Here is a 26,065-nt window from a genome sequence, read left to right as displayed (position 1 = left end):
TATAGAAAAGTATTCCATTTTTACTGGGAACATGCAGACCTCATATACTATTTAAAGAGATATTGTGCAGTTCCTTTTTGCTACAGCTGCAAAACCACATGGGCATAATTATTTCAGTGAAATGTCTTCTGCTGACTAGGTAGATAATACAAAGTCAGTGCAACTGTTCAGAATAAGGTCCAGATCCATAAACATGTCTATAAGCTTTTGATTTCAAGGGGCTATTAGGTGCAAAACGTGTCTGTGAGTCTGCATACCAGTCAGAAGATCTCTTCCCACTCCTGCCACAAACACTTCTCGTGACTTTTGTCACACCACTTAAGCCCCATACTTTTCCCCACCCATGTGTGAACAGAAGAAAAGGGGACAAGCCTTATCTACAATAAGGGCTTGGGGAGTTTGGTATTAATTTATGCTTATTAATTGCTTAGAGAGCAGAGGAAGAGAGAAATGCAAAAGCAAAGTCTTTTTATTAAAGGTAGTTGGATGACAAGAAGTGGGACACCTTCTGTAATCCTGAAGGAGGACTCCCAGCTGGGAAAGGGTGGCAGCACCCATGGGAGGCAGAGCCATGGTGGAGTTGCCACCAGGCTTATAAGTACTCAGCCTCCTCCATTCCTGCCTTCTGCACAGTCCCCCACTCTCTCTTTCTTATGTATTCCATAAATTTATTTCATTTGACATTCTTGCCCCAGCCTCTGTGATGGTTCTGCTGACTTCTGCTCACTGCAGGCTCTGGGCTCTGTCCTGGCACGTGCTGAGTTCCCCTGAGAAATGCCAGAAAAGTCAGTAAGCACCAGCTCAGGTTGCCCAGAGTTTTTACAGGAGGGCAGAATCCCACCATCAGAGAAAAAAAACTCAGCAAACAAATATCTCCTAACATTTCTTCACGAGTTAGGTTAGAGCTGATCCTTCCCTACTTGCCATACAGTTTACCCTGATTGTGCACTGCAGACTAACTGCAAGCCCTAAGAACTGTACAAGATACAAGTAACACAGTGATCCCCAGGACATCACAATACAGGAAAATCCTTCAGTGCTCAGTGTTATCATAGCAGTGACTGAGGATCTGCCAAGAGAAACATCCAGAAATACAGCCTTATTGGCAAAGGACATAATCATCTCATCTCTAGAATGATAAGACAGACTCTACATTTTACCTTTTCTATTTAAAGTTTGCCTAATAAGTTCATCCAGCTGGAAATACACACATATTTCTGGAAGATTTGATGGCTATGAATCATCCACTCATGTAGTATTAGCATCCAAGACCTTTCTTCCAGAGCTGGCTGTCTGGCAATCTTCAAATGTTTTCCATGGGCAATCCCAAATGTTTAACCTCTGGCATTTTCTGCCATACTAGCAAGTAACTGTGTCACAAATTTAAATGATTCCGTTTTCTTTGACCTATCATGTGTGCCTAGTGATAGAAGCACTTCATAGCCTGTGAATCACTATTTTAAAGCAACAAGCAAAACACATGCACAGTAACATAAGATGTATGTTTTGGAGAAAGATGGAAAACATTTGGCTTGCACAAATTCATATTTCTAGCTTATCTGTCCCAAACAGCTCAAATACAGTGCACAGGTCTGTATTAATACATACTATAATGCACTTTATTCCGGGTGACTGATAATGGGATTATTGCTCAAAATTGTATCTGTTTACTCCTAAGGAACAGAATGGTTGTCAGAGCCTAATGTGTTTATCAACATAAGACTGAGCCAGTGAGGTTAGCTTGATATAGTTCATATAGTTTATTTATATATCATATAGTTTGATATATGATTGTGTCAAATGATCCACAGCCAGCGTTCTAGAGAGTGACTGTCTGCAAAAGGGACACCCAATTTGAGAAGAGATTCTCTTTGAAGGAGCACCTGCAATTCATAGGGATGTTTCAGGACCTTGTGGTCAACAGAGCAGAGAATCTGAGGTGGGTTATAGCATGGACTGTAGCTCCAGAATGCTTCTTCTCGTGCCTGTCTGCTCCTCAGTCAGACTACAGCAACTAGGTTTCCATGTTCCCTGCCACAGGTGGCCTTGAGCCAGTGGAAGAGGTTGTTCCTGCCCTGTGGGATACAGTCCACCCAAAGGGTTTTATTCTCCCTAATCCGATCCCAAAGAGCCTCTTTGCTACAAATCCTGACACTAGCATTCCCACTGTGTGTTACACAGACTGAGGGCTAAGCAGGCAGGGATGCCACATTGTTCTGCCCAGTGAAGGCACCTGATCCAAAGGCTTCTCCAGCCACAGAAGCAGCTCTTATGGCATTCCATGAAGGTTTGGATCAGACTGGAAGGACAGGGCAGTAGCAGGAATGATGGGCTGGCTGTGACCATTTCCATGGAGAAGAAGAGGCCTTCTCTAGGACTGTCAAGCATCAGTATGAGCACGTGCATCACTATTTCCCAATTTAAACTTTACTTTTAAGAGAGTATTTGTATTTGCCAAGTGCCACAGTGGAGGCTTCATCAGCAAACAATGACAAGACAAAGATATCATGAACCACCACAAGGGTAAAACATGCTACTCTTTCAGGAGTGCACCACAGAAACACATCTGTCAAACAGCACTGCAGACTGAAGTAATCAGTGCAACTAATTATCACTAATCGTCATATAGTTTCTGTCTTGCTGCTAATACATTTAGACTTGCTAATCAAATCAATCTATTCCAACTTGCTGTGCTGCTTCCAAATAAATATTTCATCAAGGATAAAAAATGAAGCTTTGTTCTTGGTTTTGGGATTTTTTTTTGGTTGAGTTTTTGTTTTTGTGGGGGTTTTTTTTTGTTTGTTTGTTTTGTGGAGTTTTTGTTTGTTTGTGTTTTTTTTTCTTGCTGTTGTTATGGCTGTTTGGAGAGGCCAGTGGCCTTTTCTTCATTTATTTCACAAAACTAGTAGAAAACGCCATCATGAACACTACTCAGCACTCTGAATGTTTTCATTTAGGAGCCAGAGCATGCTCACATCCCTCCCAGAAGTGCAGAAGAGCAGCACCTTTACAGGATGCCCACGCGGGTAAACTGATAAACTAGACATAGAAGCCCTGGATTCAATTTCCAGCTCTGTTGCAAACTTCACAGCACAAACTCCATTGCCCTACTAAATACTTCTGAGCCTCTCTGCCACTCTGAGGAACTATAATCTATCATTTTCTAAACTGAAAGCTCTTCAGACAGAGGTTCTCCCCTGCATTTCTGTACCTGGGTTAACACCAAGAGACTCCTAAAAGGTTTCTGGAAGCTCCTTTAATAGAAAAAAAATGACATGTGGTTTCCAAAACTGTAATTACATTTGCAAATATATGATTTTCCTTCACATAGAAAAAAGAGTAAATAATGAAACTTCCTCCTTTCAAAATCGCACCATTCTATAAATTTTTATTAAGTTCCCTTCTACTGGAGACTTTCACATGTGCCAGCAATCTGGGTGTTCTGGCAAGGAGTTTCACACAGGTGAACAGGCAGTTCCAGAGTACTGACGCTGTTTTACTGAAGTGAACTTGACTATTCCACCCAGAGTCCTGCACAACAGAGGAAAATTTGCTATAGGCACACACTGAACACTGACATAAAGTTGGAATTTATTCCCCAAATTACCAATATAGCCCTTGGAAATCTCTAAGATTCCTGAAAGATCAGACTCTAAGATCCTTCCTTGTTTTTGTTTTTCTCCCATCCTGAACCCAACCACTTCCACGTAGGCAGCCAGGGAAAACCAGCAGCCAGTACTTTGTTTTGTGTCACAACAGAAATAAGTCCTCAAAATGCTGTGAATCAGCCCTCCTCCAAAATCTTAGCCACTATTTTTACAAATTCAAATCCATAAAAGACCATACTTAATGTAACAATGAACAGGATTTCAATATTTAGCAGTACCTAAAAAACAATAACCAAATTAACTTGCAGCTACCTTTAGCTGCCAACTGAGCACAAACATCTGACATTCTTTACATTTTCAGAAGGCTGAGGAAATATTAACCACTTAGTCCAAAATCTCAAACTACTGCTCTGAGGCACACTTTCATTAAACTGATAAAAACCTTCACCAGTTTCACCTGCATGAAAGAAAACTTTGGATCCAGCAACAGATGGGAAGCTAGGCAGAGCCTGCTGGTCCTGCAAATCCCCAAAACACAGCTTTTAAAATACACTCCTACTTCTTCCAACATCAGGAATGTTAAGATGAAACATCTTTAAATCCTGAATCCCCAAAGCTAGCAGACTCTGGCACTGCAGAGGGTAAAACAGTACCCTGATACACTGTGCTCATCACATTTTTTCTAGGAACTGAGAGGGGAGAATGGGAAAGAAGAGGGATAAGTCTGGGATCTCAGGCTTGAACTGACAGACACAGAGGAGACAAAGTTTTTCATCAAAATTATTGAGGGAAGGTGCCATCTTTTTCAGTTACCATCAAGACCCATTTTTGCCAGGCTGACCTTTCAGTGTATGCTGCACCAAGATTACACCACAATTGCTTTCTTTTCACTTTCCCCCTCCTACTTCCTGCACCATCCAAACTCAGAGAAGGATAGAAAGACAGACAGACTGACTGACAGATATATAGAGATTCATAAACAGAAAAATTGGACTTTACTGCTGTCCCTTACTGGCAGAAAGAAAAAATAAGAATAAAAATACTGCATGCTGCTGCTTTTCTTTATGACAGTGTTAAACACTCTACCCAAGATTATTAATAGCAGTTTCACAAGCTTGCTCATTCACTTTCCAGCACGCATCTGTACAAACCATGCCATCTTCTGGTGCTTCCTGGCAGCTAAAAAAGAAATAACAGTGTCAGAACTTAAGCTGTCACATCTATATCCATCTAGGAAGTCCTCTCATGATTCTGTATCTGAGTGGAGCACTGTATTCTGAGAAAATGTTTTGTGGCTTTTCAGGTATTTCATGGCTCTTTCACGTACCACAATCTCAATGAAAAATGAAGTGCCAGAAATAGTATGATTTACTGTGAAATAACAATTCTCTCCTACAAACTGAGCAATCTGTGCCTTGAAAGTCTCTATATTCAACTTATTATAGAAACACTCCTATGACTGATACCGTAAGAACTAGAACAGAAAATAATTTTAAAGTCAGTTTTTTAATATAACAAAAGCATCTGTCCATCAAGAAGTTTATGACAGCTGGAACCAACTCCCCATATGACATAAAATACAGACTGACTAATTTGTTGAGCTATTCTTTCAGTCCTTTACCTTTTTTTTCCTATATCCTGCAGAAATAGTTCCAAACATTATGGACCACAAACAAGTAGCTGGTATGTGTTTTCTTCTCCTGCCAAGGCTTCTCAACATGTTTGCATGTCATAGATTCACCTGGATAATAAAAGACTGGTTGTTTGCTTCCACTTTCCTTATTGGAAAGTTGCTCCAGAACCTCATTCTTCTTGTCGCTTTGAGACAAACACAATGTCCAGTTTTTATTTCTGCTGTGGTGGCAGTAAGAAAACCACTGTACAATGTACCTTTACACACCTTATACCTCACAAGTTTTAAAGAAATGTTTGTTACTCCACAAGAACCCCACTGCACACTAACCCCTCAGCATCCACAGTTCTCCATCAATTCTGTGAGGTAGCCATGTGTTTCTATGCAGACTTTTTACTGTGGAGAAAGTGTCATGCCACTGAGAAACATGCTGACAGCAGGAAATCATGACTGTGTGTCAGGCAAGAATTGTATAAGACAGCTATACCTGCATTTGGTATAGGAGGAATTGCTGGGTAAAAACCAATAACTTATCATAGAATCACATAATGGGTTTGGGCTGGAAGGGACCTCAAAGATCATCTTGTCCCATCTTCTCCCATGGGCAGGGACTCCTTCCACTATCCCAGGTTGCTCCAAGCCAAATCAAACCTGGCCCGTGGCACTTCCAGGGATGGGGCAACCACAGCTTCTCTGGGCAACTGTGCCAGGGCCTGGCCACCCTCACAGGGAAGATTTTCTTCCTAACATCTAATCTAAACCTACTTTTCCTCAGTATTAAGTAACTTTTCCTTTTCCTGTTACACCAGGCCCTTGCAGTCTCTCTCAATCTTTGCAGGTTCCCTTCAGGTGGAAGGCCACAATTGGGTAACCCCACAGCTTCTGTTCTCCAGGCTGAGCAATCCCAATTCTCTCAGCCTTTCCTCACAGCAGAGCTGCTCTATCCCTCTGATCATCTTGGCACCTCCTTTGGACTTGCTCCAGCAGCTCCATGTCCTTCCTGTGCTGGGTCCCAGTGCTGGAGGCAGCTCTGCAGGTGGGGTCTCACCTGAGCAGGGCAGAGGGGCAGATCCCCTCCCCTGCTGCTCACAGCACAGACCCTGCACCATCAGGTCACAACCCAACCATCAGGTCACAACCCAACCCAGCCTGGTGAGTGGAAGCCCCATTGCCATTTTTGAACCCCTATCCAGCTGCCACTCAGCTCCTTGTAGCACTGAAGGTCAGCAGTGGTAAAGTTCTGGATGAAAGAATGCTACTGGATGTTGGAAGACCACTCATCTGTTTCCTTAACATTAAAAAATGGTACAACTATGCTCTCTTTCAATTGCATTTCCTGACTTTTCTATAGTGAGTAAAACATTCAGAGTAAACTAAGTCAGGTAAGTTTCAATTGTGTTTATGAACCTCATTTGAGTTTTTTGGGTCTTGTGTAATGGATTACACCACAAACATTAGGAATTTGAAAGGAGAGGCAGTAATTCCTGCTGAAAAAGGGAAGTGGTGGCATTTTCTTAAGAAATATAAGGAGTTCCAAAGTGCCCCTCTAATGTTCTGCTCAAGCAAGATGTCAAAATTAATGGACACAAAGTTCTGTTAATACAGACAAATTAAGTGCAGACTGCAACCCAAAATACTATAATGCCATGGAAGAGGCTCCAGCCTTGAGGGACCTTGTTCCCAGCCATAATGGGATATAAGTAACACATCTTGGGGAAATCCACATTAAACACTGCTTCCAGTTCAGTTTTCACTGTACAACTACTTGTCCTACTCAGAGAGCATTATAAACACGCACATTAGAAACTGATCTTTTTGGTCCTGAGGAAGTGACAGCATTAGATGCCTCCATCTCTCAGCACTTTGTATTTTCCTCCTTCCTCAGCTAAGGTGGATCTACCTACCTAAACAAACAGAAAGAGAGGTATTTTAATAGATCAGCTTTATCTCACACCTCCTGGAACACAAGTGAGGGAAGCAAAGTGACACATCCATTCTGGAATTAAAAGTTATTTCAACATTGAGATTATTGAGCTTGAAATTACCACTCTGAGGTGGGACATCATCACTCTAAACAGAGGGTTATTCAAACATTTTAACATGGACAACTGAATACAGAAATGTTAGAAATGACACTCCAGTAGAGGAAAATCAATCACACCTCCAGTTACAGCTGGTAATTAAAAATAGATGTAGTATATTAGCCTTGAGAAATAAAAATGCACAGCATTTTGACAACTACTGATTTGATATTACTGATTGACATTTTGACATTACTGATTTGAATCCCATTAAAACTCAGCTTCCTGAACATTTCCTGGGTACACATTCAGCAAAAGCTTCTTCTATGAAAGACTGTATCAACTTCAAGCAAATAAACAAGAAGTGAAAAGTGTGCACAGGAGTATCAATCCTCATCTTAATAACCCTTCTAGCATCAAACTTGCAGAAGAGAATTACTCCCTCTCATCATTAGCTAATTAATTTTAAAATGTTCTCTTCCATTTCTCCTGGGAAACAAGGAAATGTGGGAAAAGGAGACTGCTCAGACCTCTTCCAGTTGTGGGTAGCCAAAAATTCAGTGTGCCTGCCAGCAGTTCCTCCACAGAAGCTCCACAGCCTCTGCTTTGCTGGGAATTGGGGAAAAAAATAATCTTCCCATCTCAAACTTTGACCTACACCTCTCTATTTCTCATCAGAATACTGGGACCTCCCTGCTGTGTTCACAAAGAACCTGCAAGTTCAATTTTAATCCCTTTGCTCTAGATATCACCTCAAATTCATTTTCCCAAGCCCTTTGTGTGTTTTGATCTCTGTACATATTGTACACCTCTTCTGCCAGGAGGAGGGGATTTTTCTCTTTAAAATATGAAGGTTTGTGCCAACACCCTTGAGTTTGGCAGAATCTGGCCTTTGAAACATAAATCCCCATGTCTACTTTGTCTTCCAAGCCATTTCCACTAAAAACATTTGGGATGCTCTCAGACAACAGTCAGTTCCCTCAGAACAACATTGGACAGCATGTAAAGCAACCAAGTTATTTTTGTTTAAGGCTGATTCATTGCACATTCAGCACAACAAATCAAATTCCCACAGAAGTCCATCATCCACTAATTCAAATTTCAAGATTTTTAAAGTTGAAAATGGTGTAATTACTTGGGAGGAATTGTACCTACCTAGTAGAGCCTTCACCAGAGAAGGTAAAATTCCTTCAGTGGATAATAACTCAACAGAACACAGGAGTGCTGAGTTCAGTCATGTCAAGAAACTGCATTTTAATAAATGCCAGCTTCTGTACATGTCTAGTCTGCTGAGAACTGTGCATTTTGAAAACTTAATGTATTTATATGATAGGTTGGAACAGGCCAGCTGATGAACATATAACTATCTGATGATCAAAAGATCTTTTTCAAGGAACAGTGAATCATTAAGTAAACATGTAGCAATTTTCAGCATTATTATTCAGATTTTGATCTGGAATAACATTTTTAAAGCTACTTTTTGACACCAAAATCTATAGGTTTAGCCACAGCCTTTAGAGAAAGTCTATCAGCAACCAGTGGCTGATGCTGACCTAAACTGAAGCCAGCTTAATGAAAGAGCAAGAACCTGAGAGATCAAGACAAATGTAACAGTGATTGGCCAATTTTGTAGTTTTGGGATGGCAAGGGAACTTAAGTCCATCTGGCCCAGATTTTTGAGAAGTATAAACAGGCACAGCTCAACTGAACCAAAGGAAACTGCAAAATCTTAACATGAAGATCTCAGACATTTTTTTTCTTTCAAACAGTGAAGCAAAATAGAAGACTACCAGAAATTGTAATTACAGACAGAGCTGATGCACACCACTTTGCCCAGCTAACACTAGTAGAACTGATAGGGGCCACACAGTAGGAAGATCTTTAGGAAATACATTAGTCCAGTTTTCAGGACATTGGATCATCTTACAAAATCTATCATTATCATTTGACAGCACTCAGTTTAATAGGAGGCAATTTCAAACAGCAGCCAAGGAATGAACTGCAAAATAACTCAAAAACTCAACTTTGGGAGAACAGTAGAAGCACAGAATGGCTTAGGTTGGAAAGAACATCTTGCTCATACCTACGTGCTATTTTCTATAAAATAGGACAGCAAGTTCATAACAGTGGGTGAAATGGACCACCTCAGGCAGGAAAATGCCTTGCTCTGTATTTACTTGCTCTGTATTTGTAACAGTAGGCAAAGTCACTCAAAGATGAGTTTTGGGGGAAGTTGATTCTTCCACTGTGTATGGAAAACTGTCAGCTACTACTGCCTTCACTGTTTGCATTACCTTATGGTCTGAATCCTGGAAGAGAATCTCATTAAGCCAAACCCTAAATACACACAGGATAAAGACAGAACTTCAGCCTATTTAGGAGAATTACTTTATTAAGAAAGCGCAAGAGGAAAAAAAGATAAAATAATCAACTGTGGCCAAAGTTTTTCAACCAAAAGGCCTGAAATCCAGAGTCTAAATCCAGATATAGTCTCATAAATAAAAATTATCTAAAGATGTCAGAAATAGAAATTCATACTGAAGGCCTCATAATCTCTCTGACTTAAAAATACACAATTGCAAACAGCCTCCCAGCAAAGGCTACGGAGAGAAGCTCAGACTCTATTCTTAAAACAGGTCTTTCACCTTTGCTCCACCTACCTCAGGCTCAGTGCTGGCCTAGATCTCAACCCAATTTCCACCAGTTTTATGAATTTACACCTGAGTCTCCACACCATTGCAAGGAGCTGCTGACTCCCCTCTTTAATCATCAGCCTCTCTGTGTGTATGTTTGCACACACACACGGCAGGGAGAAGGGATGACTCTCCAATGTCAAAAAATCAACTGAATGTCACACTCCCAACCTGAGTTTGGCATAAAAAATCACAGGCTTCTCACAATCCTCAGTTATATTATTCATGCAGAATGCACTCAGCATTCTATTGTTCCTGCTCTCATTGTTTATAAATGAGTCTTTGCTTCATCTGGGCATGGAAGTTCCTTTAAGATTCCTTTACTAAAAGCACTTCTGTAATGAGATACACTGCTAGCACTCAGAGGGTTAAAGAAGTTTCTGGAAATGTTTGTGCTTCTGGAGAAAAAATGTATTTTTGTCTTTACTGAAGGAGAAATGAAACGCTGGATCTTGCTGATTTATTTTAGGCAATCTGACACACAGGTTCCTATTCCTTCCTAAATGTTTCAGAAAATAATGATGTTCTTCATTTTGTTCTCTCTTACTGCAATATTTCTGAAGGAAATTTCTTCATATGTTAAGACTCTTGTTTTTATACCTCACCTAAATATTCCCAGCTCTATCACATTAAAATATTAACCTAAGACATGGTTCTCAAATGCTTTGCCTAGCATAAATACTATTTCTCATGTCAGGACATGAATTGTTCCAGGTCCCTTTTGTTAGGGATCTACAGCTACAAAAAAAAGATACAAGCCTTTGCCCAGCAATATTGCAAATTTCATGATTTAGCTTGTTTGACAGTCCGAGCTATCATCATTAATCCTGGAGATTGTGCAAGATTCTAGTGCATTCCCCCAGATTAGAGTTTTTTCAATCCAAATTAAGTTAATTAACAGTGGGCTGAATTGTGAAAGAAAAAGTAAGTTAGTCAGATGGCAACTGAATCACTTTTGGCTGAGGACACCCTTTTGTTTTAAAACCAGTGTTGCCATGGTTTAAAGGGGAGTGGGACTGCATTTAGCTCTCCATTCTTTACCTCTCTCACTGCTTTTAAAGTTCAAAAGTCTTCTTTTTGCTGCTACTAAGGCTGAGATATTGCAGATCCAAAAGGGACAAGAGGCAAGCTGTCACCTGACATACTGAAACCAGAAAACTGGAGAGATCCATCCATCCATATTTTGGAGTGAAAGGAAACTGGGTTTTTTGAACTAAGGACTCAAGAAATATAACAGCTTGCCAGTTAATGGAAATGCATTTATATTTCACTAATGTTAAGCAGAGAAACAACCCCAACTCTTTCAAAAGCTTTCCCCTGTCTACTTGCAAATACCAATGGACTTTATGAAATGGATAGGTTTTGTCTTTTTAATATCAACCCCTAATATATTAGCTCTTAACTGAAGTTTAATGAAGCCATCCCCAAGAGCAGTATCTTTAACCAACAATCTCCATTTTCTGTGGGTTCTCCTGACACTCTGGACTGCCTTCATCTGCCCTCTCCCTCCTCACCTGCTTTTCTCTCTCTGGTAATATTCTGGTTTTTATCACACCACTGCAAACTTTGGGTAACTCTAGTGAACTCCAGGGAAATATATTTCTGGACTTACACCTGCCTAGCCAGCAGAAAATGTAAATTGAGCTGAATAGTATTTAGTTTGCTTGTTAAATGCATTTTTCCCCTTTAATTTATATGAAAAAAATAATGAAGTCTGGATTGTATTGCTCATACTCATCTTCACACCCTATTGAAAAAAGCTACTCACTTTTTCACTCAAAACATATGCAATTAGTAGAGGAGAGAACAAAAAAAGTATTTCTTTCAACAAAGATCAGCCCTGTAGGTCATTTGAAGGAGGGACAGTAGTGCAGAATTTCAATTGGGTTTTTGAAACAGCAGCTTTTAAAAAACATATTTGTAGTTTAAGTGCCAGGTTTTGTCTAAGAAGACAAAAATATTGCAAATACTTCTGTCACTCCTATATTCCAATTAGTTTTGGAGGGGTGAAAGATGAGAAATTAAAACAATTCCACATGGAATTGTTTTAACATGGGGAGTAAACAACCTCCAAATCTGGAAACTCATTGGTGTGTGCAACCAAGGACGAATGCCGAACCCAACACATCCATGGAAAAAAAAAAAGTGCACTGAAAAAAGCTGGGCTTGTTTTCCATTTAAATCCATGCCTATTCAAAACAGTCATATCTGAATTTCTAAGAGCATGCAAAATCAGTATGCGTTTACCATAATAAATGCCTTTTTCATCAACTAACAAAACAGACCAGATACAAATGAACCAATCAGGGATTTCCAGTGAGCTATCAGTGTTAGAAAAGCTACTCTGCAGATTCCAGTTGAGTCACCACAGAGGAGAAAAAAAAAGGGGGGAAAAGGGGGAAATAAATTACTGTGTGCAACTCCATCTGCAAACTGCTTCTCCCGCACTGGTATGTAATAAAACGTGTTGCTAAGATACAAGCTGCTAAAGAAGTTCATTAAAGGACACTTTAAACAAAGCTGCCAGACTCTTTTCCCTTTAAAGACTGCTTATTTGGTTCTGTCCCTTGTGTTTATAATTAGATCCTCTATATGAGAGATTGTATTCCATTCAAGCCCACTCAGCAAAGAATGTTAATAAAATAATGTAAATAAGGCACTGGTTTAGGTTGTACATATTTATGGGCTGCAGAGCTGCTGATAGAAATGCATCTGGACTCCACCTGTATTTTTAAATGCAAAATAAATGCTTTTCCAAGTAGTTTCTCCCCAAGCAGGAGAGCAGGAGCATTAGCTTCTGCACACAGCACGCTGACCTAACTTTCAGAAAATACTTTCAGGCAAAGAAAACTGGCTTTTTGCCTAAAGTTTGGAGTTTCTGAGGTGCCTCTCATATAGGCTTTTATATGCAAGCCTTTGTTATCTACACTGAAATAAAGGACAAAATTGTTTATGTCTTTCCCTTGGCAATCTTTCTCTTTTTCCATCTGTATACAAATTCCTAGATGTGCTTTAATGGTTTACAGAATTTCCTTGATCTAATATATTCACAAGTAAGTCTGTTTTGTAATATTTTATTGCCAGAAAAGATATGCTATCAAATAGGTCTTTATCTGACCTTATGTAAAATACTTTTAGTCCTCATAGTACCACTTGGAGGATAGGTGTACTTAGGCTTTTGTTTTGGTTGAAGGGAACAGAACGGGCAAGATGTATTTTGCTTTCAGTCAACGTGGTGAAATGATACTAAAGAAATAATTTCCACATTTATCTGTTTGGCACTTAATAACACACAAGATGCATAAATCACAGATGAGAGTTAGTATCAGTGATTCCATAGGAAATGTCAGTTGGCACTTTATACCCTGCATCTCACACTAAATTCTCTACTGCAGCCCCCAGTACATATATATATTTTTTTAATTACGTTTTCAGGCTCATTTACATGCGCATATTGGCTTGCTGCCTGAATGATATCAAAGAGAAAGACCTTATGCTCACACCCAACCACACACACACAGAGACACAGAAGCAAATTTATACCCAGAGACACTCAAGTCTGTACATTTCTGAGAATGGAAGCTTCTCTCTTCGTCATTCTTAGAAAAGACTCGCCAATAAATCTTTAGGCAATCTCAGCTGATCTGAAGCACTTTAGAAAAACAGATCATTAGAGAAAATGTAGGTTAATCTCTGCTGCATGTCAAAAGTATCAGTGATTCTCACTTGACTCAATTATTTGAAACGTAATATACAATTTCACTTTCTGTAACCTTATAAGATTTGTCATCAATAGCTGAGTTGCACAGAAAGGCAATTCCACTCCTTCTCCCCAGATAATACATAAGCTACATCACAAAGTAACAACAGGATCAAGCTAAATTAATGTGGAAATGAAAATAACTTGTACACAATATAGACTTAACTTCTGTTTCAAGGCCAATTATATGCTTCTCTCAATTAAACACAAGCAATCAGACCAACCTTCAGGTGAACACGCTGCTGTGGCCAGAGCCTCAATACCCAGGCTCTTTAAACAGAATTACAGCTCTGAAAATAAGATTGCCTCTCAAAAGCCTAAATTAACACCACCCATCATATCTATAGAGTTCTCAAGTACTTATTGCTTTGATTTTACTGCAGCTGCACTTATTGTCAATACTCTGGTTTACTTTAATTCAGCCAAAGGATTGTTTTATAGTTTCAACTTGGACATATATTTAAATTCTCCACGGGTTAAAAACGGAAGATACATGCTCCTATTTCTTAGTTCTCTGTCTATTCACCAGAAGGGTCTGCCTGTACATGTGCAGAAAGCCCTGTGGTACATATTAGATTTCAATAGATGCTTACTATTGGCAGTTGCAGGTTGGAGTGAGAACTAAGCCACATCAGCAATTTCATATGACACTCTGGAAATTGCTACTGCATAACAATAAGCAGCTGATTCAGAAAAGAGAGTGGGGGAGAAAACATTTTTCATGAAGTACATTTTAACTCAAGAAGAACAACTCCAAATGAAAAACTAGTACCACCTTAGGCTTAAAAAAATAAAATAAAAAATTATATAAAATGTATGCATATACAGACATATAAGAAGTGTGTGATGAGGATTGGATAGACCAAATATGAGTCTATTACACTGAAATAACTGTCTACTTTAATGGAAGAATGACAAATTTGCATTTCAATTAGTCCAGTTCTGTTCTTTTTGGTTCTTCTTTGTCCTTACAGCCTATTTTCACATTTCCCTTACCTTCAACTCCTCTGCATGTACCAGTTGCCCTCCTTGACATTATGGCCACACATATACCATGTACCATGGCCTTGTCTTACTGATTTGCAAATTTCCATCCTTTAACTCCATTGCTTAAAAATGTTGTTGTTCAAAATCAGATTTTGTTTTGGGGCAGAGGGAGGCATCATTTTATAATCAAGTACAAAAATACTGCACATAATATCCTTGATCACAAAGAGAAATGCATAGAAGGAAAAGTGAAAAGTTAAAAGTTAAAAGTAACTCCAAGACTCAGAGTTCCTACACAGAACTAAAGTTACTTTGAAAGAGCCTCCCTACTAAAGTATTGTGCACATCTGAACAAATACCTGTTTGCTGCAAGTATAAATTAGATATTTTACTGTGTAACAGGTAGCATGTGTCGTTAGTGTAAAACCAGAAATGAAACAAGAAGGTATTGTTGGCATCATTCCTTTTTCTAAATAGACAAAGGCATTGTAGGGAAAAAATTGCTAAATCACAGGGATAATCATCATAGCCAGCTCCTCTAATGAGGCATCATGGGATTACTGGAGTTATTATAAGAGTCATCTTATTGAAGAAATTCAAAGTTAATTGAAATCAATTGTACTGTTCTGACAGCAGGTGTTTTAAGTGGGTAAAATATCAAAGTGAACTCTTTTAAATGGTTAGAATGAATGTAACATTCTCTTTTCAACAGTTAGCCCTGCCAAGTGATACACTGTACAAGCAGAGAAAAGTGTACAGTCAAAGAAAAAAGCTGGAATGAAATAGCATTTCCCATGCCAGTCCAGCAGCTACCAAACAAAATGGGGTTCTAACCCCTCTAGTAGAAATTTTTGTTACAGATGTGTGAATTCCATGAATCTTTTTAAGGGCAACCTAATGGCAGGCTGAGAGCCATATTTCCATTCCTCCATGAAAATGTCCTTTACTACCCTTTTCCTCCAAAATGACATGGGGATCTCAGTATGCTGTTACTGAAAGCATCAACAGAATGCTAGCATTGTTATTATGCAAACTATATTCCTAAGTTTCTCCTCCAAGAAGCTGAAGGTAAATCCTTCCCTAGTTTTTTTCCTTCTTTCTATAGGTGGCAAAACAAGCAACACATTGCCACCTGATTTTGCCAAAAAAAAACCCCCAAAACTGGAGCCTTCTGGGAACTGGAGCTCTCTGAATTACAATCCAGAATCTTTACTCTGATCCAGTAAATTCATTTTATTCTGCAATTGCTCAGGATTCCCAGCAAAGTCAGCAGGACCTCCTTATACAGAAGAATGGCCAAGTCAAGCTCATATTTAATACCTGTTGTTTTTGTGCTTACAGACTCAGTGCAGGGATAGAAAAGTTGAATACTTTTGGAGTATTTAATACTGATGGGAGCCCATCACCCTGCCTGCCCTGACATCCAGAGCCAGACATGGATGCAGTTCTTGTCACAGGAGTAGGGAGGGATGTGCAGACCTTGGGTCAGAGTTTGACATCAGGCTCAACTCAACCTGGAAAGGCCTTTCAGATTTTACCTGAGTTTTCATTGAAGCTTATAACCCTTATTTTACCTTAATCATTTTGAAAGAACCCAGCCATGTGAAATATTGAGCTCTGGCAGTATCAGTAATTTACTCTTTACCTCATGTAAACAATGCTGCCATTTACAGGCACAGCCCAGCATGAACTTCAACAAACCCAAAATCCACCTCCTCCTCTTCCCCAAAACAGAGACAATATCAGCACAATGAGACATCTTGAGCTAAACCATCTCCAACAACTTGCACAAGAACTGTACTTCAATTTTAAGCAGTCTAACACTTTCCACAAACAGGTTTTGCTAGTGATCACCACAGGCAAAATACAGTCAATGATTTCATTTCAGGTATACTACCCAAAAAACCCAAACCAGCAATAACACAGACTGGGAAAGTCTGCCTGAAACTGATGTTGATTTTCTGCATAGATAGTAAATTATGGTAAAGAAATGAAGCAACACACAAGTGAATGGCATCACGTCTTTCAGGAAGGCATATTTTTATTACTGTGCTACAGGACAGGCTGTCTGAATTCAGAGTTCATCATGGTCAAAAATATAGTGGCCCACACATGTTCCTTGTTAAACACCTGACTTGCCACCTAACACTTATGTCAGCAAGGAGGAACAAGCAAAAGGGAACTTCCAATGAAGGTTAAAGATTTTTTGTTTGTATTTTTTTAATCCTGAGTTATTAATTAATAAGAGACAACTTTCTAGAATTAAAAGACCTTTAACAACTCTTTAAGGACATAAAGGCAAGAAACACATGCAGCAGAGCACCTCTGGTGTGCTGTTAAGGCCAATGCTGGCTCTTATGATGGCTCTTTTATTTACATAGAAATGCTTGTTGCTTAACAATTTAGACAAAAATGTTACTGCTGCTCTGCATGTGCTGTAGACTGAAGGTGTAAAACCACTGGACTAACTAATGGAGTTAGTCATATCACACATCACAACTTGTTAAAGAAGAGGTAACCCATTCTCAAATGTGATGACAATTCACCAAAACCACAGCATCTGAGGGATGTACTTGTGACAGAAGTCTAAGCTGTCTTTCTGAGTTGGATGCCAAATTAAGAACTGACTGAAGCTATCGCCTTCCTGTAATAAAAATGGTGGAACTAGAGTACTTGTTTGAAGACACTGAAAAATATTAAAACAATGCTAAATTGTTTTAGCATTGTTGCCAACATAAAGGAAACATCAGTGACTAACCAGGGAGCCTTAATTAGGATGCAACTTTAAATCCAGCTGCACATAAAAGTCCACTTCATAGACTTTCCTCAAAAGTTGAGTTTGTCATTCAGTTCTTTCTTGTCTTCATTTGTAACTTTTAAGAAAAGTACACATTGCCACAAATGCCACTGTAGCCATCTACAATAAAAAGTGATGAGTAGGGGCACTGGGAGATAACATTCACTCCTGCTATGTTCCTAACAGGTGTAGATGGGGGTTTTTTGTTTGTTTGTTTTGCTGTTTCATCATTAACACGTGCAGTTAAATTGAAATGCAATTTTAGGGTCTTTTGTATTCAGCGTACACAAAATCAAAGGTATACATTATTGAATTATGAATTAGTTGTGCCTAAACAAATCTTTGGGGGGGGATAAAGGAGGAAGGAATGTAAATACATATGTAAAAATAACCTCCCTACTTGAACTGCCTATTTAAATTTACACTGATGTTTCCATGAAAATGGGGGCATGAAACCACCAAAGAGCTCCACCATCAGCCCATCTGTGGTCTCAGGGGTCCTCACTGCTCCTGCTCTGCACCCTCGAGGATGCAGAGTTCATTTACAAGGCACTACCCAAGGAGCAACTACTAATTATAGCAAGTTTGCAAAGTTACTCGATGGGTTTGTGACCTGGTCACAAGCTGAGACCTCCAAACTCATTTCACTTGTGACCTGAGAAAGATTTCAGTGTAGACCTCTGGAGGTGGCAGCCTGGAGCACGAGGACACCACACCACCAGCCAGGCTCTTAATTATGAGCTCTTGTTGCACAGGATGCTGAAAAGAGTAAAAGAAATCTAGAGTTTTGCCTAAAAATAGGATGTTTCCTGCTAGGCCAAATTTGCTGCTCACAGAATTCGGGTACTTTATGCTTAATTACTTCATGGTCTATAGATTTATTTACAAGATTATGAGAATGGCAAGCCATAAATATACAAGAATTTTTTACTAGTTAGTTTGGATTAAACATAAATATGCTGTGGAAGCTTAGCAAAAACCATTTTCCCCAAGCTGAATCAGAATGTTCAAACTGAATTTTCAAATGTGTCTCTCTGCCTTATCTAAATTCCAACATGACATATAATAAATAGCTTCTCATTTACTACGATCATAAAAATTTAAACAGCCTTGAAATAGTTGCTACAATATAGGGGGAAACGATCAAATCTATGTTCCAAATATCCACTTAGAACAGTAAAACTATTTTGATATTTAAGAAACAGCACATAAAGATACATTGTTGCAGGAAAGGCTTTTACCTTATTAAACAAAAAAAAAAAAAAAAACCAAACAAGGTTCTACCCAATATAGTAGTATTAGAGTCAACAATTTGCTGTTTTACACTGCAAAACAAGGACTAACAGCCCTTACACATCATGTAGTGTCAGATTTGCTTTTAGAAAGAAACTATCTGATTTGATTCTACACAGTGATTAAACATCTTTGTGCTCTGCTGAGTAGGGTATTCTCTCCCCTCCCCCCTCCAAAAACGGCATCAAAGCAATCAAAATGGTAATGTTCAGCATGAATGGGGCCCCATCCCCCACCGGCAAACTCCGCAGACTTTTCTCCATGTTAGGAGGAACCAACACCCCTTCCTCACAAAATGGAAGCTTCCACTACCAAAGTGAGAGTGCTGACCAATTCTCATTACAATGAGCTGGGAGAAAAAGGGTGGCGGTGCAACCACCGCCCGCAGGCACGCGGGCGCTCCGCAACTTTCAGCAGCAACTCCGGCAAAACAAAACAAAACATACACACACACACAAAAAAAAAAAAAAAAAAAAAAAAAAAAGGCGAACGAACAAACGAAAAAGAGGGACGGGGAAAAAGATGTGTCCCCTCGCAGGGAGGGAGGGAAGGGCGGCTCGGGCCCGGCGCTGTCCCCAGGGCGGTGCTGAACGCCGAGGCCGCGCTCGGGCCGGGCGGCGGCGAGCCCGGCACCGCCCGGCGTGACCCGGGGGCCGGCAGGAAACTTCGGCTCCGGGATGCGGAGGAAGGGGGGCTCGGGCCGGCAGATCCCCCGCTGGCTTCTCCAGCCGCCTTTCCCGCGCTGGAAGTGCCGGAGAGGGGCCGGGGGAGCGGCGAGGCGAGCGGCGCTGTCCGCGGTGCTGAGCCCCGCTGAGGGCCCGCCGCCCCCGCCGCAACTTTCTCCTCCCGGCACAAAAACAGCCTCGAGAAACTTTGGGAAGGGCGGGGGGAGAGGAAGGGAGCAAGGTTCCTGGTTTGTTTTGTTTCTCTCCTCCGTTTTTGGTGGGTTTTTTCCTCCCCCCCCCCCCCCCACCCTCGGCCGCTGAAACGGGTTAATCTGGTTTTATTCGTATTTTTGGAAGGGGGTAGAAAAAAGTGAAAGTGCCTAAGTGAACTCGAATCAAAAGGCAACACGTCAGATCAGACCAAGGGAAGAGAAAGGCAAGTGGGGAGGGGAAGGGAAAAAAAAAAAAGGAAGAAAAGAAATAAAGTGATCAATAAAAATCAGTTTTGTAATTAAACCCATAAATGGCTCCAAACGGGGCTCCAGCCTCCTCCTCCCCAACTCTTGCTCTGCACATTACACAGAAGTGCACAAAGTAGCCCAAGACAGGAGAATTTTCCATATTCCTAAAACATGTCGACCAACTCAAAATGGACGCCTCTTTTTTTTTTCTTACGTTTTAACTACTGCTTATCTTTTTACTACTAGTACTGAAATAATTCTTTCCCCCAGCAACACATCAGAGAATCCGACCTCATTATCAAAACATGCATTTTCTGACTCCATGCAAAAGAAAATGGATGTTATATCCCCTGCCGCCAGTATTTTTCAGCTAACGCAGACACTTTTCGGATGTTTAGATAGTGCACCATAAAAACAAGAAGAAAAACCAAACACAACTGAATCGATCTGTTCCTTACTTGTTTCTCATTAAGAGCTGCTATTCTTGATTGCCTTTCATGGATTTGTTTCTTAAGATCCCCGTTCTGCAAAAACGGCAACAAGACGCATATTAAAGGCAAAGTGCAAACTAACCCCGTGATGAATAAACTTGCGAGCTAGAAATTGTTCAAAGGCAAAACCATTCCACCGAAGCCGTACAGAAGCATGCACACACAAAACACCCTCCTTAGCAAGAAAGCTCAGTGCAGACTACAAAATGAGATCTCTTACTGATAAAGTTTCTCATCCTGCTGTCCCAGCACAACTGCGCTTATTACGGCAGGGATAAAATACTGAAGAAGAGAGAGAAAAAAAAAAAAAAGGATCTGCATTTACCTGTGGATCTTGCTTCATCTGTGCAACTAGTTTCTATTAAAAGAAAAAAAAATCGCCCCACAAAAAAGGAGGAATTAGAAACTGTTTCAAGTTTAATGGATTTTTTTAAATGTATGTATGTGTGTGGACGGGGGAGGGAGGGGGGTAAGGAACAAAGAGGCAAGTAAACACTGCGAGTCAGTTTCAAGCAAAGCTCATAAATATTCAAGTCTCGTCCTAATCTCTCCAACACACACACACACACACACACACACACACACACATACACGCACTCTCTCTCACACTCACACTCACACCAGCACGGACTGCAGCGCTGACTCTGCACCTCCCCAGCACACACACACACACACAAAAAAAAAAAAAAAACAAAACAAAAAAAAAAAAAAAAAAAACACCAAACTCAGCCAAACAAGCCGCAAAAGTACTTTGGGGTCAGCGCTCGCCATGGCGGCGGGGAGCCGGGGTCTCCCCCGCGCCCCCTCCCCGGGCGGCTGCGGCACCGCGGCTCCCGCCGAGCCCCTCACGGAGCCCCTCACGGAGCCCCTCACGGAGCCCCTCACGGAGCCCCTCTCCGAGCCCCTCTCCGCGGCTCTCACCGAGCATGCATCGCCGCTGCTGCCAGCCCGCTTTCCGTTCTGTTACCTGCTGACACTGGATTTCCACTTTTAACGCCTCCTGCAAGCTGTGTAGCTCCATCCCTGCAACTTGCCAGGCACTTTCCTGCCACTTTCAGATGCGAGTGAAGTTTGGTTTTTTCTTTTTTTCTTTTTTTTTTTTTTTGTTTGTTTGGTTTGGCTTTTGGTTTGGTTTTGTTTGGCCTTTTTTTTTCCCTGCCTTTCTTTTCTTTTTCTTTTTCTTTTTTTTTTTTTCCGGTTTTGTTTTTTCTCTCTTGCTTTTTTGCGACAGACCCGCCAGCCAGCCACCCCTCCCTCCGCGGAAAAAATGGAAGAAAACGATCTCTTAAAGAAACTCAAATAAATAAATAAATAAATAGGAAAACCAAAGTGAAATGAAGAATTGAAAAGCAAAGGAGTGGCGGCAGCGGGAACGACAGCACGGGAGGCAGAGCGGCAGGACAGCGGGCGGGCACACAAGTACTCGGCGTGCTCGGCAAGTTCTTCGCCCCTTTGCTGGGGACACGGACTCATTCCTCACTTTCCGCCGAGCTGGGGGGGCCCCTCCCCGCGCACCCCCCCCCCCCCCAGGCTCGCCCCCCGCCGCCGCCGCCCCGCCCCGCGCTCGCCCCGCCGCCCCCGGCCGGTCCCCGCGGGCCGCTCCGGCGGGGCCGGGCCCGGAGCCACGGCCGGCCAGGGACTATATTTCCTGGCAGAGCAAGCGCGCCGGGATCCGCCGCGCGGGGGGGGCAGAAAGTTGTGAAACGGCCTTGGCGCGCGCGCGGGTGCCCGGATGGAGCGGGGGGCGGCGGGGGGGGGGGGGGTGGGTCCTCGCGGCCCCGCGCGCGTGCGCGGAACGGCTCCTGCGGCCACCGGGGCCGGCACAACAAAGTGGGGAGGGAGGGGCGGGGCCAGGGAGAGAGAGAGGGGTTGGGTTCGTGGGCACGGGTACGAGATAGGGATAGGGATAGGGATAGGGATAGGGATAGGGATAGGGATAGGGATAGGGATAGGGATAGGGATAGGGATAGGGATGGGGATGGGGATAGGGATAGGGATAGGGATAGGGATAGGGATAGGGATAGGGATAGGGATAGGGATAGGGATAGGGATGGGGATGGGGATAGGGATAGGGATAGGGATAGGGATAGGGATAGGGATAGGGATAGGGATGGGGATGGGGATGGGGATGGGGATGGGGATGGGGATGGGGATGGGGATGGGGATGGGAACAGAAGACAGGGATAGGGGTAGAGATGGGGAGAGGAACAGGGAGAAGGAGAGAAAGGGGGTAGAGGATAGAGACGAGGGTAGGGATGGGGATAGTTGAGAGGGAGAGGAATAGGAGACAGGGCCAGAGATAGGGATAGAGACAAGGGTAGGGACAGGGGATTCAAGGAGGGATAGGGATACGGACAAATACAGGGATCGGGTTAGGGGATAGGGATAAAGATACGTTCAGGGGTAGGGACAGGAACAAATACAGGGATCGCGATGGGGATAGGGACAGGCACAGAAATAAGCACAGCGATAGGGACAGGCAGGGGCTGGTAGAGGGATAATGATAGGAATAGGGGAAGGGAAAGGGACAGGGGAAGATGAAAGGACGGGGGCACGGACAAGGGATTCGGCTTCTTTCCCTTTCCCTTTCCTGCCCACCCCGAGCGTGTCCACTGGGCACTGCCCTGGGGTGAGGGCGGGACGCCCCTCCCAGCATGGCGAGAGATCTCGCTCCCTGTTCCTCCAACATCCCGGCCTTGTGCTCCAAGCCGAGCGCTCCCACTCCACTTGACCCACGTTCCCCTTCTCCGTCCCTGGATCTCCTCTGCCCTTCCCCGTCCCTGTCCTCACGGGGCCGGCCGGGGCAGCCGCCCTCGCCCCGGCCCGCCAGTGTCTCCCTCACGCCGTGAGGGGCCGTGCTCGCCCCAGGGACCCTCCAGCCGCCCGGGCTCGGCCGTGCCCGGGATCCCGGCTGGTGTCACCTGCTTCAGGCAGGGATCCAGGCACAGGGAGGGTCACGGTTCTGGGAGAGTCACAGGGCAGCGCATCCATTTCACGCGGTTCCTCACCCGCCCCATCCACCTGCTCCTCGCCGGGACAAGCTGCTGTACCTCACTGCTGGTGTCCTCGCACCCCGAAGTGGGGTGTCAAACCTGAGGCACATTAAAAAGCGAAATCTATCTAGGGGAGGGAAAGTCTTCTGGCAGATGAGCTACTTTCAAATCTGCAGCTAAAGGAGAGCACAAAGGGGGTTGAAGTAGCTCAAGGGGGAAGGGATGGGAGTGTGGGACCCGCTCAAATGAACCTGCTTCTGAGGGATGGCGACGCGAATCCTCTGAGTCTATTTAGTTAAACAATCACAGCAGTGATATTTTAAACTGGTTGACTCAAGAAGGGTTGACTCGAGCGGATGCTCCAGTTCAGCCAAGTCATGGTTGCATGCATTAGGAAGGGATCCGAGTGCCACCAGGTCACCCTGCAGCACAGATGTGCCCCACATCAGGTGTGGACACAAACACATCACCTTGATGTCACTTCTCTTCCATGAATATGTGACAAGGCTCCAGCTCCTATAGACAGACCGCACCTGATGCAGCATCAAGCCAGCTGCCAACTTTTTTAAAATAGAATCAAACCAGCAGCATCAATGTACATTGATGTTTTACCATGGTTTTTCCCAGTGTTTTACCGTGCAGCTGCAGTATTTTCCATGCAGTAATGGGAGCTGTGCAGCTAGATTTACTGTTGTCTTGATGCATGGCTGGAGTAGGATTGGAAGCCAAAAACAACGCTCAGAATAATTTTATTGATGACAGTCAAATTTATGGCACCTTTTAGCAAGCACCTTTTAGCCAATGGAGTGCTTGGGACCAGAATTTGGGGGTATACATACTCCACTCCTGCACTGATTGAACACTGGTATTTTATTCAATGTGCACTGAAACACAAAGCTGAAACTCATCCTAAATCATTAGTCAGTCTTTAAAACACCACTGTGCTGCTGTTGTGCTTGGATGACAATTTTAATAACTAAGTTCATCTCAAAACTATTTAAAGACACCAATATATATCAAAACCAACTCACACCAACTATACTCTAATTAAAACTAGTTTGAGATACAATGTGTTGAGTCCAAAACAATGTACCCAATTCCCATTAAACTTTTCAAACATATTCTGTTCAAGCATAGCACAACTTCTTACACTAAAATAATTTGAAGATTCATGGTGAAATATTCTTAGCCTGCCAAAATTAGGAGTAGTCTAAACAGAAATTTTCTATTGACCTTACAATGAAATAAATTATTTTGGAAGAGCCTTATTTTAAAATCTAAATTCTACTCACATTTGTAAAGACAAATCAGTCAATCCAAACTGACAAATCAGTCAATCCTGCAGATACTGATAAGAATGAAAATCTTTCAATATCGAAGCAATGTTACTTCTCATGTGTTCTGTACAAAGGTATTTTTTTTGTGTTATACACAACAAAAGCAGGGCTTTGTCAAGTAATTTTGTAAATCATGAAGGTTCCCTTTGTAGCCTCTGGTTATAGCAGAGCAAAGCTGCTGTGAGTTCAGCCATCAACTAAAGCTGATTAAACTAGTAAAGTATGCTTCCTTTACATGTTAGTGGCTAATTCATTGACATGATGCTGGTTGATTTATTTTAATGCACATTCCATGGGTAGAGCAAAGAGCCTTTTTCTTCCCATTATAAAATAGTCACTTGCTGACCACAACAAAACTAGTGATTCCTGTAAGCCTGACTTCCTGCAAAGATGTCTATGGGTTCATGAAGTAGACAATTTCACTTTAAATGTAAGGGGTGAGGATTATCATGTCATCCTCCCCAAAGCACTGTGATGCCAACAGGAAAAGTTTAGAAATTTGTTTAAGCTGCCTACCATTCAAAAATCAGTTTATACATCTTCAATGCTACTATGCTGGGCCACAAATTTTAATATAAATATAAATTATCAGTTATAAATTATAACCAATAATGAAGTGCATTGCTTTTCAGTTATTGATGCTGTGAATATTGCTTTCTAGTGAAGTTGTGCAAAATACATTAATCTGACAAACACATTTATGCGATAACATTATGCAATCACCTAGGAAAATGTTAAGAGCTTTATGCAATTTACTTGAGGATTATGATGGCAAAAATCATCCTGCTTGCAAGAGCTCAGGGGACTTCCATTTATTCCTCTGCATGAGGAACAGCTACAGTTTAGCTGGGAAATGCAAAGTGAATTGGGGAGTGAGTAGGATGGCTGGCAGTGTTGCAGGTGAGTTTGCTTAAGCACAGAAATTTATGGTCAGTGCTAGACACAAAAAGATAATTTTGAATGAAATGTCACATGTCATGTGATTAAACACATTTTTCATCATCTCCTGAAAAGATTCTTCTTGCTCTTAGAGCTTGTGGGACTCCAGAGGTCCTCCAGAAGAAACTGCATCTGTTCTTTCTCCTAGAGTGGTGGAGAGACACCATTCAGAGACACCACTCCTCTAAAGGGAGTTTTACAAGCAAAACTACTCTGCAGTGCTGGAGGAAAGATGTGTGCTCTACAGCAAAATATAAACATTGTTTTTTTGTTGCCAGAAGGTATTTTAGTTTCTGTATGACATTGTTTGGATGAGAACAAAGCAACAAAATTTACAAGCACTCATGAAATGTTTAATGCATGTGTGTCACTTTCACAGTCCTTGGT

General features: G+C 41.9%; 1 protein-coding gene across 10 annotated transcripts in view; it reads right to left on the bottom strand.

Annotated features, from left to right (window-relative positions):
• The window catches only part of PHF21B (PHD finger protein 21B), a 152,531-nt gene extending 130,625 nt beyond the window's left edge, over window positions 1-21,906 (bottom strand). For 2 of the 10 annotated variants that reach the window (XM_064421175.1, XM_064421179.1), the window contains exons 1-3: window positions 21,331-21,906; window positions 20,735-20,767; window positions 20,377-20,442 (exon numbers count right to left, since the gene is read on the bottom strand). In XM_064421175.1, the coding sequence (XP_064277245.1) occupies window positions 20,377-20,442; window positions 20,735-20,752 (84 nt within the window). In that variant the 5' untranslated portion in view covers window positions 20,753-20,767; window positions 21,331-21,906. Of the gene's footprint in view, window positions 1-7,039; window positions 7,146-20,376; window positions 20,443-20,629; window positions 20,692-20,734; window positions 21,072-21,330 lie in introns of those variants that run through there. The other 8 variants (XM_064421173.1, XM_064421174.1, XM_064421181.1 and 5 more) reach the window with 7 other exon arrangements.
• Between the last annotated feature and the right edge of the window lie 4,159 nt (window positions 21,907-26,065).

Source organism: Passer domesticus, chromosome 5 (assembly GCF_036417665.1).
Source record: "Passer domesticus isolate bPasDom1 chromosome 5, bPasDom1.hap1, whole genome shotgun sequence".
NCBI classification, from domain to species: domain Eukaryota; kingdom Metazoa; phylum Chordata; class Aves; order Passeriformes; family Passeridae; genus Passer; species Passer domesticus.
This window is presented reverse-complemented; position numbering and strand designations above follow the sequence as displayed.